We start from the raw sequence: 12,496 nt of genomic DNA, 5'->3' as shown, positions 1-12,496 counted from the left end.
TCCTTACCCACCTCGCCCCGTCCCAGTTTCCAACAACCTTTCCCTCCAATTAAAAGTGATACAGTCCCTGAGAGATAAGACACGTGCTCTTGAGTGTTGTGTGTTCATGTTATATGTGCGACCATGTGATTAGGTATATATGCACAGATATATGCATGTGGATCTTATCCATGTGTGTGCGCAGGTCTGTACGTACGCCTGGATATGTCCTGTGAGCTCAGACCAGGTTCTCTCGCTTCCAACCAGGCAGGTCTCCCTGCTGGCTCTCCTCTGAGTAACAGACTTTACTCATACAATTCTAGCCGCTTGGCCTTTGCTCATATAATTCCCTCTACCAGGTATGCCCTTCTCCCACCCAAATCTCACCCACCCCGAAGGCTGAGCGCCAGTTCTGCCTCCTCCAGGAAGCACTCCCTGTCCTTACTAGGGGTCTGGCTGGAACTACACCTGGTCTCTGGCCTCCCTTGATCCTCAGGACAACTTTCTCTTTCCCAGGAAACAGGTGCCCCCTCCGACCTAGTCAAGCCCCGCTCAGGGAAGAGGACACAGCTGGTGGCTAATACCTGTTGGCTGGCTGACAGCTGGGGTAAATGTGGGGGGGTTCTTGGTCAGAAGCCCTGGCTGGGAGTTGGGACACCCAGTTTCTGTTTCAGCTGCACCATGGATGGACTAGGTAACCTGTGGTGTGTTTCTGGTTCCCTTCTGAGCCTCCAGGCCCCTGTGCCTTGTCCCCCTTCTTACCCGCCCCCTGCCCCAAGTCCCCGGGTGTGTTTCAGGGCAGAGGACGAAGCAGCCCAGGAAGGAAGACAGTCCCCACCAGCAGTGCCCTACCCTGGGATGGAGCGTCCTGAGCCGACCCCTCCCTGGGGGCCAGGGCTCCTTCCGCAGCCCACAGTCAGCATCGGGATCTGCGCGGCACCGAGAGCGGTACTGGGCTAGAGATGTTGGCCCCCAGGCTGGGGTCCCCCCTCCACCGGAACGAGGTTCCCATCATGCCAGCGTTCAGGTCAGCAGGGACCTTCTAAGCCTTCTGAGGCCCACGGCCCACCCACATCATCTCAAACACATGAAAACACACCCACATCCCATAAAAATAAGTAAGTTTTGTGTTCTTTTTTATTTTTTGCTAGTAAAATTTTTGGAAGGAGTTTTACAATATTGCTTTTTAAAATTTTTTGGCTCTGAGTAACCATTTAGTTTGCATTTGGCTATAATTTATTCATCATCATCATGCATTCTTGGGAATTCTGGCAAAATAACAAAATGTAACTTAAAGTTTTTGAATGTAATCAAATTCTTATAAATGAATTCTAAATTTAACAGTTAAAGAAAATGGCATGTTATGTTTTACAGGCATTTCGTTAAATGTTTATTAGTTTTGCTTTTGCAGTTCTTTTTGATTTTGAAGCCAATTCCTTTTCAAAGGTCCCAGTCACTATTGTAGGATCTTTCTTTCTTTTTAAATTTTTATGAGCATTTATTTGAGCCTAACTGATGAAACATGCCAGTGCACAGGGTCTCAAATGCTCCCCTGGGATCCTGGAAAGCTCGCAAGCGGGGGTGAAAGGGAACGGAGGGTGGAATAGAACTCTAGAGCCAGGAGCCTGGGGGTTGAATCCTGCACCTCTTGCTGACTATGACTTTGACCAGGTTATTTTATCTGTCACGAGTCATCAATTTTAAATTCAGGGTAATTACAACACCTTCTTCCAAGAGTTGTTGATCTATACAGGTTGGGACAAAAGTAGGTTTACAGTTGTTCATGTGGAAAATAATACAATAATTAATAAACACTAATACAAGAATAAACCCCATGTTTTGCATACTCACAACTGTAAACCTACTTTTGCCCCATCCTGTATGATGTATTTATACTAATACCTAGCACATATTAAGTGACAAATTATCTGGTGGAGAAAAGATCTAGTCAAGATAGGGCTTGAGGTCAGTACTAGCGTCCCTTTGGGGTCTGGGGCAGCGTCAGTACCAGTTCGTGGTCAGCACTAGGGGAGGTCAGTGCCAGTAACCTGCCTTGGGTCCAGGATCAGGCCAGCGTCTGGTTGGGATTAAGGTCCACACCAGAGTCCAGCCAAGCCCCAGGGTTCGGCAATGTCCAGGTTCAGGCCAACCCAGAGTCTGCGACTGGTGCCAGCGCCTGGTCAAGTCCTGGGATTACATCTGGGATGAGAATCTGTGTCCAGGTGAAGCAGGGTGGGGGGTCCACAGCAGCAGCCAGCCCTGCCCAGGAGGGCCGAGGTCATGGGGGCTGCAGCTGCAGGCAGCAGGGTCACTCACCGACTGGATGAGCAGGTGCCCCACCTTCTGCTCGGCATGCCAGGTCTGCACACAGTGCCGCACCTGCTCCAGGAACTGCTCATGGTGCTCCAGGAGCTCCGGGATCTGGTCGAAGATCTCATCCACCAGGGACGGGTCACACAGCAAGGAGTTCTCTGCCTGCTTCAGTGGCTGCATGTAGCCCTGTGGGAGCCATGAGGTTAGTACAGGTCCCCTCAGAGAAGGGGCACCCCAAACTACTGGCATCGGTGCACACAAAGTCACCCAGGCCTGCAGCTCAGTGGCCCTGCCTCCTGGATCCCCCTCACTGGACTCGGAGCTCTAGGAGGATACAGGAAGACCTAACCCCGTGCCGCTCACTGTGCAGCCCAGTGCCTGGCACAGATGGGCGTGGGGGTCTCAGGAAAGGTTGAATGCATGAACAAGCAGAGCTTGGAGCGAGGAAAGCAAGAAGACTGGGCTCCCTGCATGACCCATTAATGCTAAGTCAGCACTTACTATGAGCCAGGCACCATTCAAGAACTGGGTGACAACAGTGAATAAGGAAGACCAAAGTCCCTGCCCTGCAAGAGCGTACCATCTAGTCAGATAAAACACACAGATAAAACAGTAAATAATAACAAACCATATTTCAGCAAATCTAAGACGGTATCTTTAAGAAAAAAATTTGGTGTCAATTAAATGGTGATATTCATTCAATTATAAAGTGAACCTTGATTTCAGAGATGTTAAAATGTGAAGAATGTGTCTTAGAATTGATTGTGGAAATCATGTAAGTCAAAAGATGATAGTTGCTGTGGGGAAAATAAAGCAGGGAGGTGCAGGGGGGGCATATGGGAAGTTCCTGGAGGCTTTTATGGACACTATCTGAACAATAATTAACAGTTTTCGGATCTGCTGGTCAGTCTATACCAGCTGGTGACTATACCTCCTATTTTTCACTTCAAATCTGCATTCAATGGTGTTTCCTAGCATAACTAGCCTTTGCTCAGCGGCAGGTGTGCTCATGGAGAGGCTGCCCTCTACTGTCCAAAACTGTAACTGCTGACCAAAAAAAAAAAAACAACAAAAACCGCAATTTCTGAAAAAGTAATATGCAGCATTTGTAATAAAATGTATATTAAACATTTAAAAAACCTGGCTAGTTTTGTAAGGCAAGTTCCAGAAAGTAAAGCTCAACAGAATCCTCCTCGCACCTGGCTGGGGATTCTGAAAAGGCCCGAGGGCGATGGTGAGAAGACAGGCAGCCTCCCTCTTACTGCATAGGCCAGGCTAGGCCGGTGTCTTACCGTGCTGGGGTCTGTTGCCCCACAGGAGGCTGGATCTAAACCGCTTACCTCCAGGTCCCAATACCCCACATAGAACCAGGCACACAGTGTGGGGTGGGGGGCAATAAACAGCGAGAAGCCGATACAGAACCGGTTAGGAGCCAACACCTGTATTCAATCACCATATAGGCGCTGAGCAACTATTGTGTGCCTGGCCTTCTAAGCACGGCGCCACGTCGGTGGACAGACAAAAGTCCCTATGCTTGTGGAGCTGACGTTTTAGTGGAGGGAGGGAGAAAACAGGCACCAGAAGTAACAAACGTACTGCACAGCATGTTAGAAGATAGATAGTAAGTGCTGCGGGAAAAAGACAGCGTCAGGGGCGCTGGGAGAAGGGGGCCTGGTCAGCTGAGAATGTGAGTGAGAGCAACACTGAGGAAAGGGTGCAGCCTCATGACCCGGGTTCAAATCCCACATCCTTCTGGCTGTTAACCTTGGTATTTAACTGCCTCATTTTGAGTTCCTGGCCTGCAGGAACAATACCAATCAATGTGCAGGGGTGGTCACTTCGAGGGAACACCAGGGCTGAGGAGGCCAGTCTCAGTCTGAATACCACCTGTGTTTCAGGCAGTGCAGACTAGTGGGTATTGACAGCGGGCACTCCAGAGTCAGACTGACAGGGATTCAAACCAGGTTACGGTGCCTCCTAGTTCTGTGACCTTGAACAGGTTGCTTTACTTCTGTGTTCTCAGTTTCATCATCTGTGAAATGGGGGTTATAGTGAGGTTTATTATGAATTAGCTTATGTAAAGTGCATATGTTAAATACTCGCTTTTTAGCATTACCACTTGCTACAGACTGTGTCCACCGTCCTGCCCCCAAATTCATATGTTGAAACCTAATCCCCAATATGGTGTTACTTGGAGCTGAGGCTTTGGAAAGTGAGTGGGTCCTCAGGGTGGAACCCTTGTGAGTGAGATTAGTGCCTTTATAAGAGAGACCCTGGAGAGCCCCCTCGGCTCTTCTGCCGTGTGAGGACATGTGAAAAAGACAGCTGTCTATGAACCAGGGAAGTGGGTCCTTGCCAGACAACGAATCTGCCAGTGCGTTGATCTTGGACTTACCAGCATCCAGATCTAAGAGGAATAAATCCCTGGTTAAGCCATCCAATCTACGGTATTTTTGGTACAGCATCCCACGTGAACTAGGACATCACTACACAGATGGATGACTCTGGGCAGTGTTCTTAACCTTTTTGAGCCTTCATTTCCTCATCTAAAGATGGGGATTATAATATCTCCCTCACAGAGTTAATAAAAGGTTTAAATGAGATTTTATGTACACACACATGCAGGCGTGCATGCATGCAGAATTGCCAGGCAGTATGCTAAATTATACACGCTCCTCTCTAGTAATTTGTGCTTGAAGCAGGTACTATTATTATTCACACTCTACAGACCAGGAAACTGAGGCAGAGACTGGTTATGTAGCTTGGTCCAGGTCACACCGCTGGTTAAGAGGTAGAACCAAGTTTGAACACTGGTGTCCTGACTCCTGACCCCTGAGCCAGACCTTAGTCCTTTGGACACACTATGGCTGCCTCAAGTGACAGTCCTTGGGTTCAACTGTCCCTCTCCTCCCTATCTCCACCCCTCCCCATCCAAAACTTTCCCTTTAGCTCCCTCAGCACGATCCTCCCTGCGCTTTTCCACCCACAGATACTGCAAGTCTCCGTGTGCGCAGCCAGGAGAATCAAAGGAAGAGACGCGCCCAGGCCCTGTCTGCCCCCTGTCTGCAAACAAGGCATGGGTGGCCTTGTCATCATTTCATTTTTGTGCTGGAAGACGGGAACGGTTAGCTACATTTTTGCAGACAACAACACTGAGTCTCAGAGAAGTGAGGTGATTAGGCTAGCATCACCCGGCAGGGAGGCAAGTGACTCCTGTCGGGGACTGTCTGACCCCTATGCCTTCAACTCTCACTGAGAGGACAATACAAGACCCCACCCCCACCTCCGGACCCCTGCATATCTACTCCTGCTGGCAGCCAAGGCGTGTCTTAAAGAAGGAATTCCAGTTTAAAGATGGTTAACAGATGTCCCTCCAATGATGTCCCTGTGCTTACAATAAAGGGCAGCCCCTTGCCCACCAGCCACCTCTCCATCCCTAACTGCTTTAGGCTTCCTCTGGCTCCCAGCCTCTGTCCTCCCCTGGAATGATTCCCTCCAGCCTCCCCGCTGCCTGACTCCTACCCACCCCACCCTTCAGGTCTCAGCTAAATACCCCAGCCTTACAGAAGCCCTTCCTGGCTACCAATACCAGGCAGGTCCCCATTCTGTGTTCTCTGCTCTCTGTTCACTTTTTAGAAATATATAAAAATATGTAGTGTTTTTTTTTTTTTTTTGTGGTGAAGGATATCTAACATACAATTGGTCATTTTAACCATTTTTAAGCGTCCAGTCCAGGATACTCACACTCACGGTGTTGTGGAAGCATCACCACGTGGCTGGCATGCATCTCCAGAGTCTTTTCATCTTTCCCGACTGTCCCCATTAAATGCTACCTCCCCATTCCCGCACCCCATCTCGCCCCTGGCAACCACCACTCTGCTTTCTGTCTCTGTGACTCTGACTACTCTAGATACCTCATGTAAGTAAAATCACAGTATTTGTTCTTTGTAACTAGCTTATTTCACTTACAGAATGTCCTCAAGTTTCATCTATATTGTAGCGTGTCAGAATTTCCTTCCTTCTTAAGGCTGAACAATATCCTATCGTTAAATGCACGCTCTCCGTACACTTTTGCATCGCCGTTTGTTCTCACGTGTGGTCTGCCTGCCTGGTTACAATCAGTCTCTACCACAGACTGACTCCGGGAGGCAGGCCCTTATCACTCATGCTTACTGCTGGACTCCCCAGAGAACGGCATGAAGAAGGTGCTCTGGTGTGGGTTTGTGGAGTGAATCAATAAATACTCTGGATGTTTCCAGGGCTATCCCTTCCATGCTTCACTCTCACTCTGCCCGGGTGGCTTGAACAAACTCGTCCGCACCTGTGACCGCCTGGACCCACTTTAGCTGAGATCCAGACTCTCCATCCTGGGTCCCAGAGCCGCTGGTGCATCCCAGCTCCTGGGCTTTCCCAGACCCACACTCCCCATTTCTGAACCTGAGCCCCCGCCTTGCCCTTCCTTGCCCAGGCGGGGCTCCTCTGGTGCCCCCGTCACTCAGGCTAGGGGCCCAGGCATCGTTCTGGGCTCTCCCGCCTCCCCGCCGCAGCCAACCAGTTACCATGCCGGGCCTGCCAACCCACCTCCTCAATGTCGGTCCCGAGCTCTCTCTCCCTGCAGCCTCTGCCCTGGTCCTGGCCTCCCCTCCCTCGCCTGACCTCGGTGGCCTTGGCCTGGCCTCTTCTTTTGCAACCCACCTTCCCAGCAGTCAACAGACTTTGTCAGGCTATACACCACCGCTGCCCAAAGCCCTTTGCTGACTTCCTAAGGCCCCTGAGAGAGTCCATACCCTCTTCCTGGCATTCAAGGCCCCTACCATGTGGCCCCTGCTGGCTCCCTGAGCATCACCACAAGACCAACTCCCCGTTCTCTGTGCTGGCCGCAGGGACCTTCCAACATGCCATGCTTCTCCTTATTGGACTCTGCACATGCTATTCCTGCTGCGGAGAAGACAGGTCAGGAGGAAGCCAGCAACTCCTCCAGGGAAAGTTCCCTGATCCCCTGACTCACAGTCGCCCCTTCAATGCTGCAAGAGTGCCCGCATACTCAACTGTGTTCCCAGCAGGACTGGGAGCTCCTGGGGCAGGGCCCTGTCTCTCTTATCTACCCCTGGGTTTCCTGCCCCTGGAATGGGACCTCACATGCTGGTGCTCAACATTGCTTTCCACTCAACAAACGTCTTCTCAGTCCATGAGTAAAATGGAGGGGGGTACCCCAGAGGGGCTCCACAAGCTAAGCTCAGGCCCAGAGCTTCTTTGGGAAGGTAGGCGGACAGAGGGGCGGAGGGAGCACCTGCTCTGGCCTCAGCAAGGCCCCTTTGTTTCCTCTCCTGCCCTAGAGGAGGCTTCCTCCTCGGGGGCAGTCACACGGGGGTTCTCCATGGAGGGGGTGGTGTGTCCCAGGGTCATTCCTCTCTCCCCTTTGACCTGAGCTCCCTGTCTGTGAAACGGGTTTGTTCCTGCATGTCCGACAGCTTCCTGGGCTCAGCCTGGCCGCTCTTGGGGACCTGGGCAGGCTGGAGCCTCACCTGCATCAGGGTGCGCAGCGACTCCACGTATGACTGCTCCGTGTCTAGCAGGGTCATGGTCACGTGCTTCCGCATGTCCTGGGGGAAGAGAAGGTAAAGGGTGAGCAGTGTGCACGGGCCCAGAGAGCGTGCCCACACTCTCTCCCTGGCCTTTGAGGCCTGCGCTCCCACCATCCAGAGCTGCTGGCTGTCCCCCAAGGTGCCCAGGACCTCCATCATGCCAGGGCCCTGCTCACGTGCTCCGACTGCAGGGAGCAGCCTGCCCTGTGCCTCCCTGCCTCCCTGGCCTCCCCGGAGTGCCCCTCGCTCTGCTCCTCCACCACCACCCACGTGGCTGGTGGCTGTCGCAGTTCTAGAGATCTGTTTACTTCTTGGCTCCCCTGCTGGGCTTCTGAGAAAGGCTCAAAAAAAAAAAAAAATAACCCTTCACATGTGCAAAGGAGGATGCCTCCAGGCCACCCCCACTCCAGCTGCCAATTCTTAAAACCCCACCTTCAGACTCAGTGCTGTGGGGTCTGATCCCACCTGGTTGGGCTTCATACCATCCCCGGGAGTGGAAACTGTCACCCTCTGCTACAGATGAAGAGAAGGGGGCCCAGAGAGATGAGGCTGGCGCCAGCGCGCACGCAGGCGAGCGGGGGCAGGATTTCAGATGCTCCCAGACAGGCTGGATCCCAGTGCTCTCATTTAAAACGTAACTCAACCCTACTCTGTGTCAGGCGCTGTTCTAAACATTATATATTACTTCACCCTTCCGACCACCCTGAGAGGTAGATGCTAGTCTTCTTCTTCCCATTTTAAAGGTGAGGAAAAGGAGGCCCAGGAACCGATGCCTCCGTCCTGAGAATCTGATGATCTAACTGCATTACAGAGTCCCTCTGGGGCTGCCCAGACTGCACCCACACCCCAAGGACAGCGCATGCACCCCTGACAGGGCAGTCCCCATTCTGTGAAGAGGCTTTGTGGGAGGCTGGCCTGGGCGTGCCTCCTCTGTGTCCGTTTCCCGGGGACTCAGTAGACTCACTCATTACTGCCCCTCACCACGGATCCCTACGCCTCTGGCCCACTCTTCCTCCAGGAAGCCTTCCCACATGGATCAGTCCCAAAGCTTCTCTTCCCAGGCAGAGACTGTATGTCTCTGGAGTGGTGCTAAGCAAGGCCCCTGATGCCTCTGGGGCCTAGCCCTCTGGGGCTTATCCCTCCCTCCCCACTCTCCCTCCCAGGCCTTTGCCTGCCCAGAGCACCTACCTGTCTGGACCCTCTCAGGCTCCAGCCCTCCAGGCCTACTGCTCCGAGTGCATGTGGCAATGCCAGCGGCAGCAGGGGGGGGGGGGGCGGGGGGGAGTCCATGCCTGCAGCCTCCCTCCAGCTCCCACACCAAGGAGCCCCTCAGCGGAGGGCCTCACAGCGGGCTGCCTGGGTCACTGCTGGGCCTAGGGTCTACATCTGCTGCGTAGACCCAAGCCTCAGCTCTGTTCTGCCTGCCTGTTGCAGCCACGGCTCGCCCCTCTGCTTGCGGTATGCCCACCTCAGGTCCCCTTACCTCCGACCCAGGGACTCAGGGGTCAGACCAGTCCCCAAACTTGTCCTGTAATGAAGCACACTCAGAAAAGTGGGCTCCTGTGCAAGAAATTGAGGGGTGGGCTGGGTGATGGACACCCCCTCCAGCCTTGTGCTCTGATGGGTGAGAAGGCCCCAGGCCCTGCCTCAGAGCCCCTGGCTCCAGACAGACCACCTCTTCTCAGTGCTCTGAGGCCATTAAAAAGGATCAAGGCAGCTTCCAGTATAAGGCAGCATGACCTGGGCCCACCCTAGGATGGAGAGTTTGGGGGAACATCAAGGCCCAAAAGGGCCTCCCAAGGCAAGGTCCAGATGCCTAACGCTCCCCTTGTTCTCCAGGGACGTCTCAGCATTTCACAGATACGGCCTCATTTCAGCCTCACACTCAGAGCTCTATGACGTGTCATCACCTCCACTTCACAGGTGAGGAAGTCACGTCAGTGAGGTGACATGACTTACCCAAGGTCACAAAGCCAGAGGCTGGTCCTGTGGAGCCAGGACCAGAGTCTCTCCAGCCACCTCATGCTGAGGCTTAGGGCCCCTGCACCCAGAGTTCTCGCCCAGATGAGGCAGCCAGCACCAGGCCGCAGGGTCTCCGCTCGGGCCTTACCAGCTGCGAGAGTTTGAGTGGTTACCTAATCGCCTGAGTTTCCACATTCTCCTCTATAAAATGGAATAATGCCTCCCTCTCAGAACTGTGCAAGCAGGCGTGCAGAGAGCAGAGCATTGCTCTCCACACACCCTGGGTCTGCACGATCCCTTCTTCCTCTGCCTCAGCCAGGCTGTTTATCCATGTCCATCCCCCTGCTGGACAGGCAGCTCCCTGAGAGTAGGGCCAGGCCGGGCTCAGCCTGGGGTGGCACAGCCACCCTCCCCCACCCACTCCCTTGGCCCAGCCCTGCCAGGCTCAGCAGTGAGGGTGGTGGGCAGGGAGGCCTCCTGAGGGAGGTAGGGCTGGTACTCAGGCTGATAGCCCAGGGGGCCGAGGCAGCTCACACAGGGAGGCTGACTCTGCAATGCCCGCCCTTCCCAGCCTCCTCCCTGCTTAAAAGCACAGCAGGCTGTCACTCAGCTGTCAGGTAGAGGCACAGAAAACAAGGCCAGCTCCCTGTCACTGCACGAGAAACCTTCCGCACGTGCCCAGACACGGGTGTGAGTGTGTGTGGGGGTGGGGGACCCAGGGGAAGCAGCGGATGGGCAATGCAGCTGTCAACCAGATCAGCAGGCCCACCTGTTCTGGGCGGGACAGCCCTGCAGGCCCAGCCTCCCCCCAGATCCCTCCTCCCTCGACAGCCCCAGCCCCAGCCCCAGCCCCAGCCCCAGCCCTTCACTAGGTGAGGCACTGAAGTGGGAAGGGAAGGTGGGGACCGAAGGGATACAGCTGGAAGAAGGGGGGTTCTCCTACCAATACGATTGGGACATCATGACCTAAGGCCTGAGGCCCCCCCCCCATAAATATAGCATGAAGGCACAAACACATGTACGCAGAGAAAGGCCTTATGGCCAGACACTCCGCAAAGAGACAAAAAATGCAGCCAAGTCACCCAGCTGAGGACCACGGCCTTCAGCCCAAAGACGAAGCAGTGGGGAGAGGAACACATAGCACAGCACCGAGAGGAAGACAACCACAGCCCCCACTGGAGCTGGGAGAGCAGAGCAATCCAGCCCAGACACAAAAAGCCATGGAAACAGCCCCTGGAAGCCTCCCCATCCCCCTCAGGGAACCACACACAGATCCCGGAATGGAGATAACCACCGTTGCCACCACAGCATGATACCTCCAAGGCCCCGTGGGTACAGTGGCAAGAGAGGATGGCAAGGAGTGGGGGCGAAATTGCCCCCCCTGCACCCTCCCACACATACATACATCTGGGGACTCCCTCAGGTCTGTGAGGGAGTCGGGAAAAACCTCCCTTCTTGAGCCTGTGAACCAGGATACCCCTTAGGACAGCCTCTTTACTCCATGCTGACAGGGGTTGTCACCACTAAGTACTACTAGCTCTCACCAAGGCTGGGCCCCAGGGTGCAGGCCTCGACCCATCTGAGTTTGCCAGCCTTTCTACCATCCTAAGCTTGCATCCTGGTGGCACCAAACCTTAGTGCCCTTCCAGCTATACCACCCCTGCCAGGGCTCCTCACACACCTTCAATTCTCCCTGTGCCCATCACTTATCACTGAGCCCCCAGCCCCGTGGCCAGGCAGCTGGCGTGATCGATTCTGTCTCCCGGTCCTGCGCCCCAGCATCTCCTCCACTCCTGGGTCAGCTGAGTTCTAGGCCTTGGCCCTGGTCCCAGGTTACCCCTCCCCTCTCCCGGTACCTGGGCCTCCCCAGGCTCCTCGGCGTCAGCGCCGCTGTTCCCGGCGGGCTCCCCGGAGGCGGCGGCCGGGCCCAGATCGCGCATGTCTTCCAGCGCGATGGTGAACTGGGCCAGGGTCTTCACCATCTGCAGCATACGGCCGGCCTGCCGCGGGGGCGGGGTGCCGGGGCGGCGGGGGTCGGCGGGGCCCCTCCCTCCCACCGCTTACTCCCTCCGGGGACTCAGCCCACCCGCCGCAGCGGTCGCAGCGTCAGTTCCAGCGCCGATTTGATCGCTAAGGCCTGGCCGGCGGCGGGGCTGTTACCTCCTCGGCTCAGCAAGTGCGCCCGGCGAGCCTGGCGCAAGCGGCGCCGCTGGCGGAAGGGGGGCTGGAGTGGGGGGCGTGGCGGGGGAGAGGCCCCGCCCCCTGCGCACCACCCCGTCTACCCCCAAACGCGCAGGGCGGCCCAACCTCATCCCCAATGCTCCCCCACACAACGGCGTCCTCCTGCGGAGTCATCACCTCTAAGCACCCAAGTTGGCGCACGCCCGTGGACAAAGGTGAGTACACTTGGCCGACACGCACTTGTTGTCCACACCTGTACCCATGGAGGCACACACAGGGGTTATGCACCTACACGGAACAGGCCCATACACAAGGAAACCTGCCCTCCGACCTGAATTTGTATGCACGCGTGGGTCAGAGCCTAGTGCACACACATCAACATAGTCCTGTACAGACCTGGCACACATGATCCCGACCCAGTGCCGCACACAGTTGCACGTGTTTACATATTCACACAACTATAACCACACAGAAAC

At 54.7% G+C, this 12,496-nt stretch overlaps 1 protein-coding gene across 1 annotated transcript in view; it reads right to left on the bottom strand.

Annotated features, from left to right (window-relative positions):
- Window positions 1-12,496, bottom strand: part of ARHGEF17 (Rho guanine nucleotide exchange factor 17) — a 55,581-nt gene that overhangs the window by 10,989 nt on the left and 32,096 nt on the right. The window contains exons 2-3 of the mRNA XM_054576243.1: window positions 7,818-7,895; window positions 2,296-2,478 (exon numbers count right to left, since the gene is read on the bottom strand). Of these exons, the coding sequence (XP_054432218.1) occupies window positions 2,296-2,478; window positions 7,818-7,895 (261 nt within the window). The remainder of the gene's footprint in view (window positions 1-2,295; window positions 2,479-7,817; window positions 7,896-12,496) is intronic.

Source organism: Pteronotus mesoamericanus, unplaced genomic scaffold (assembly GCF_021234165.1).
Source record: "Pteronotus mesoamericanus isolate MK-2021 breed Mesoamerican mustached bat unplaced genomic scaffold, CSHL_Meso_final contig_33, whole genome shotgun sequence".
Taxonomy (NCBI): Eukaryota; Metazoa; Chordata; class Mammalia; order Chiroptera; family Mormoopidae; genus Pteronotus; species Pteronotus mesoamericanus.
The sequence above is the reverse complement of the archived record's forward strand: the minus strand, read 5'-3'. Positions and strand labels throughout refer to the sequence as shown.